Genomic DNA, 6,000 nt, shown 5'->3' on the forward strand with positions numbered 1-6,000 from the left:
AGAAATATAACTTTTTTTTTTTTTAGGCAGAGTCTCTCTCTGTCACCCAGGCTGGAGTACAAGTGGCATGATCTCAGTTCTCTGCAGCCTCCACCTCCTGGGCTCAAGCAATTCTCCTGCCTCAGCCTCCTGAGTAGCTGGGATTACAGGCAACCACCACCATAGCCAGCTGATTTTTATATTTTTAGTAGAGATGGGGTTTCACCCCATTGGTCGGGCTGGTCTCAAGTGACTTGCCCACCTTGGCCTCACAAAGTGCTAGGATTACAGGCATGAGCCACCGTGGCCGGTCCAATAATTAGTAATATTTAGTGTGAATTTAGGATATTGACAGGTGATGTAGAACATGCATTTGAACAATCCCAGTGAAAATTTTACAAGGTGACAATACAGAAAAATACACCATGTTTCCCCACTCCATTTTTTTCTTTATTGGTGAACTATAAATATATGGGAATGCTATGATATATGATGAAGAGAATTTCAGGTATAAAAATGAAAATTTCTTCATAGCTTTTCATGCCTTATAACCCATGGGGTGGGGGTGGCAGGAGATGACAGGAAGAGAGATAATTTAAATACAAAATTAAGGTCTAGAACTTAGGCAAGAATTTCTTGGCTGGAGATATAACTTAGAATAATCATGGTTGTAGGCAAAATCCTGGAAGTAGCCAAACAGGTAGGGAGAAAGTATACAGGATAGGAAAGATGACAAGGGATAGAATCTTGGAGACGCTGATGTCTGAGGACAAGCTATGCCTTCAAGGGGCATAAGGCAAAAATGCATGACCTAATGAACCCAGCCCTGCTGTGAAAGGCCTCCTTTCACTGAGTCATTTCTGTGGGCTCCTGCCTTTATTCCCTGGCTTCTTAACTCCCCTGGATTTCAGGATTTTTTTATTAGGGAAACACAACCTGTGCCTGACTTCCCATAGATCCTTCAAGATGGATCTTGCTCACCCAGAGGCCCCTGTGCTGTGCAAGGTGCAGCTAAGACGTGGGCATTAAAAGCTGAAAAGGGTTGGTCAGAGTAATAGAAGGAACAGGAGATGGCTGTATTTTAGAGGTCAAAGGAGAATATTTTAAAAGGAACAAGCGAACTACCAATAGCTCTTAATACTACAGCCAGGCCAAGCAAAAGGTGCTGAGAACAGGTCAACTACCGCAAATTTGTTTAATATGAGGAAGTGAGAATGAGATATATGAGCAGATAGTTGAGAAATTCACAGAAAGAGCATGAGACAACACATGAAAATCTGTGGTGAAAACCAAAAGTGTTTGTAGCTATTAATCTTGTTCAGCACTGACACTTTTTCTAGAAGGATCAAGAGAGAAAAGAAAGATTTCATAGATGAGTGAATGTGAAAAAAATCAGAGAAGGAGAGGGGAAAGCAGTGATTCTCAAAGGATGTGCAGAAGGAGATCTGTAAGTACAAATGTGAGACACCTCCGTGCTCTGCAGCCTCAGTGCCACTCTGCTGCCGGGGGCCTGCTGCCTGGGGCCTGCTACCAGTGACCTCTGGTATGAATGGGCAGAAGCAAGTTAAAATCGCTAACTTAAAACAATGTAAATCAACTACTGAATTGCCTTTTAAGTATTATTCATACTTTAAAATCAATCCTTATCAAAATAGCAAATTGATTTTGCAAAATCGTTTTTAGATTTTTTAAAACTGTTGTTTAAAACTGCAGACAGGCCAGGCACAGTGGCTCACGCCTGTAATCCTAGCACATTAGGAGGCCAAGGTGGGCAGATCACTTGAGGTCAGGAGGTTGAGACAAGCCTTGGCAACATGCCAAAACCCGTTTCTACAAAAAATTAGCCAGGTGTGGTGGCACATACCTGTAGTCCCAGCTACTCAGGGCTCTGAGGCAGGAAGATCGCTTGCAGCAGGGAGGTCAAGGCTGCAGTAAGCTAATATTGCACCACCACACTCCAGCCTGGGTGACAGACTGAGACCTTGTCTCAAAACCGAAACAAAACAAAACAAACAAAAACCTTCAAGCAGGTTTTTTGACTGTGGTTATGTGTGTGGAGATCCTGGTCTGCAGAGACAACTCTTTGCAGTAACATATTTCTTTACTCTCTGTAACTGTGGTTCATCAACTTTCCTTTTCCATTTAAGTGTGCATAGCAGGGAAAAACAGTGGCATGACAAGACTGTCATGCTCCTGAATTCCTTTTAAAGGTTGGACAACTAGGTTCACTCTTTTTTCTTCCTTTCCTCTTCTATAACCCCTTCTTTTTTTCCCTTAGCACTCATGAATAGTACACAGCAAAAATGCCCCGTGGAAGAGGTATGTTTGTGACAATAACATGAAGTCTCTTAAAAGTGGTATGTCTGCTGATTGTAGCATTAGTGATGGCGGTGATGTGATTATAGCAAACTTGAGCAGGCCTCTGATTTAACGAAACTGTTCTTACCAATCAGACAAACCATGCAGAGCTCTAGCGTCTCTGTCAGCCTGGTTTACTCTCGATAAAAATGTTGACAGGCAGTCACACCAGTTGATGATGTGAATATGAGGACATCCTCCAAGTAGAGACCCAGGGGTTTTGGTTTCAGATGTTAGAATCTGGGCTTTGCCGACCCACCAGAGGTTCACCTGTCACAGCTTCAATCCAGCCTAAATTTCATTTCCACCTTCCAGTTCCACCCCTGCCTCCCCAAACTTTGACAGTCTCCTTGTTCAGGGAGAAGCGGAAGTTGATAGGGTGGGGGAAAAGATCTATGCTTCCAATCTTTTCAAATAAGAATAATTGAGCAAGTTGAGTATTACAGACATATGAAAGCAACTGTTTAAAATAGTTTATATCTGAAACAAATTTCCTTTGTGCACAAATTTTTATAGTATGTGTAGAATTTTTCCCCAAAGGCATCTTTAGAATATGTTCCTTGAAAAATAGAGGTAATAGTCTCTATTAAATAAAAATTGGCGTCATACGTGACATGTTCCAGATTATCTGATTAAGACTTAGTTTGCTTTATAAAGCAAAATTTGGGCCAGCTGCAGTGGCTCACGCCTGTAATCCCAACACTTTGGGAGGCCAAGGCAGGTGGATCACCTGTGGTTGAGAGTTCGAGACCAGCCTGACCAACATGGAGAAACCCCATCTCTACTAAAAATACAAAATTAGCTGGGTGTGGTGGCGCTTGCCTGTAACCCCAGCTACTCAGAGGCTGAGGCAGGAGAATCACATGAACCCAGGAGGCGGAGGTTGCAGTGAGCCAAGATCGCACCATTGCATTCCAGCCTGGGCAACAAAAGCAAAACTCTGTCTCAAAACAACAAGAACAAAAACAAAAAAGTAAAATTTGGGAAAATAATTTAAACTATCAAGCTTAAGGACTTGAGTTTCAGACTTAAGAAAAAAGTCAGTGCTGCATATACAATAATATGTGCCATAAACATGTTTATAAAAGTGATTTGAACACCTTTTGCATTTATTTTTTTCTTTTCTTTTTTTTTAAATAGTAATTTAAGTAAGAAACGGCTAGACTCATGCCTGTAATCATGCCTGTAATCCCAGTACTTTGGGAAGCCCAGGCAGGAGGGTCACTTGAACCCAGGAGTTTGAGACCAGCAACATGGCAAAACCTCACCTCTCTAAAACATGCAAAAATTAGCCAGGTATGGCGTCATGTGCCTGTAGTCCCAGCTACTTGGGAGGCTGAGGCAAGAGAATGACTTGAGTCTGGGAAGTTGAGGCTGCATTGAGCCCCGATCATCATACCACTGCACTCCAGCCTGGGCAACAGAGTGAGACCCTGTCTCAAAACAAATAATAAAACAACTTACAGGTTATAAAATTTCAGTTAAGTTAGAATAAACATGAAAATTTGACCAGTTTCATTCTATAATAGATTTATAAACAAACATCACAAAAGCATAGTCATATAGATTGGGATAGATATTTAAAATTTTTCCTGCCCATTGTTATTTCATATCATCATCCTAATGCTCCAACCATGCAACTTATATTTAATAGCTGTCTTCTTTTCTCTGTTCGTTCTTCAAACTATTTTCCCAACCACAGAATGTGCTTTGGGGAGTTTTATGCAGTCTCCAATATACAACCATAATTAACTTTATGCCAGTAAAATGATTATTTTGATTTACTTTTCTATTTAGGGATATTAAAATTCATACACTCCATACAATGTCAAGTATAAGCTTTTTTCAACTATTTACTCTGTAAAAAATTAAACCCTTACCTAACGTACTAATTTTGTACTATACCAGTTTATTCCTTCTTCAACAGCTTCTCGGACTTCTATTCAGAGTGAACTTCATCGGGATAGAAGGTATGGTTGTATTTATGATAGAGGACATATTTTCTGCTAATAATTGAAATAAAAGTGTGTTATCAGGTAGCAAGTTAAATATTTCACTTTCATAAGCAATGTATTATTTTATTCTGCCTCATCAGTATATCTCCTAAATTAACTTATAAGTTTGAAAGATGATTTTGCATGACAGAAGGAGTGATACAGGCTTGAAAATGTTCTTTTGAGTGTAATTATTTACTGAAGTTGATTTTTAAAATGTTTATTAAACAACTGCCACACCTAAAGCATTATAACTGCTTCAGAGAAATGCTTTGTACCTCATGCTACTTAGCACATGTTGCCTAACCAAATGGATGGATGACAGGATAGAAAATTGAACGGAAGGATAAAGAAAGGAAAAGAGGAGGTAAGCAGGATGAGTAAAGCCCGGATGGCTTTTTGGAAAAAGGAAGGGAAAAAAGAAGGGAGGAGAGATATTATCTGAATAGGTAGATGGAAGGACCAGTGGACAGATGGACAGTAGAATGGACAGAAGGATGGATGGACAAATAAAAGAATGGGAGGGGTGGGCAGATGGGTAAATGGATGGATAGATTTTTTTTTTTACGTTATATCATGACAGTCAATCAGATAGATAGGCTTTTATAAGTCATGGTCCCTGCTGTCAAATTTCTGATAGTACAGTATAGAATAAAAAAGGACTTTAGAGTCAGAACCAAGTTCAAATCCTGACCATCACTTTCCTACCATGTGACCTTGGGCAACAAGCTGCTTAATCTCTCTAGCTTCTGTATCCCCATCCTTAAAATGGTGCTAATCATACCTACATCACAAGGTTGTTGTAAGAATTAATGTACATATGATGCTTAACATTTATTAACTAGTAGCTCATATTTAGTTAGACAAAAGCTACAAGCAGAGGTTCTGAGGGAATGCAGTTCAAATTTAATCAATGATCAGGTTCTACTGTTTCACAGTGTAGCATGAAAGTGTGTGAAATGCACAATTTTGATGACAGTGCTTTTTTGTTTTTATTTTCCATAGAGTGCTAGAGAAAGGCAGAGCAGGTATTATCATTTATATATGTTCCATCAGAAAACTGAATTTTCCACTCAAAACTGTTGATTGATTTGTTCAGGGGCACACAGTTGGTGTTTGTTAAGAAAACAGGTTGAAGAGAAAATTTAAACATGCTCCTGGCGCAGTGGCTCACAGCTGTAATCCTAGCACGTTGGAAGGATTGCTCGAGGCCAGGAGTTCAAAACCAGCCTGGGCAAGATAGCAAAACCTCATCTCTAGAAAAAAAAATTTTAATTAACTGGGCATCGTGGTATGTGCCTATAGTCCCAGCTACTCAGGAAGCTGAGGTGGTGGGAGCTTGAGGCGGCAGTGACCTATGATTGCACCACTGCACTGCTGCCTGGGCAACAGAGCAAGGCCCTGTCTCTATAAAATTAATTAATTAATTAGTTTAAACATGACAATGTAGAATCAGATTAAGATAAAAGGAGTCTTGCCTAAATCACTACAGCTCTTCGGTATTAATGAACACAGGCCGGGCGTAATGGCTCATGCTGTAATCCAAGCACTTTGGAGGCCAAGGCGGGTGGATCACCTGAGGTCGGGAGTTCAAGACCAGCCTGATCAACATGGTGAAATCCCGTCTTCAAGAAAAAAAAAAAAAAGTACGCCAGGCGCGGTGGCTCAA

The 6,000-nt window shown here is 40.3% G+C and overlaps 1 protein-coding gene across 6 annotated transcripts in view; it reads left to right on the plus strand.

Moving 5' to 3' along the window:
• Window positions 1–6,000, plus strand: part of SH3D19 (SH3 domain containing 19) — a 207,824-nt gene that overhangs the window by 143,875 nt on the left and 57,949 nt on the right. For 3 of the 6 annotated variants that reach the window (XM_032246418.1, XM_032246422.1, XM_032246423.1), the window contains exon 4: window positions 4,265–4,307. In XM_032246418.1, the coding sequence (XP_032102309.1) occupies window positions 4,265–4,307 (43 nt within the window). Of the gene's footprint in view, window positions 1–1,927; window positions 2,299–4,264; window positions 4,308–6,000 lie in introns of those variants that run through there. The other 3 variants (XM_032246419.1, XM_032246420.1, XM_032246421.1) reach the window with 2 other exon arrangements.

This window comes from Sapajus apella, unplaced genomic scaffold (genome assembly GCF_009761245.1).
Source record: "Sapajus apella isolate SASKATOON/1434 unplaced genomic scaffold, GSC_monkey_1.0 scaffold61, whole genome shotgun sequence".
NCBI lineage: Eukaryota > Metazoa > Chordata > Mammalia > Primates > Cebidae > Sapajus > Sapajus apella.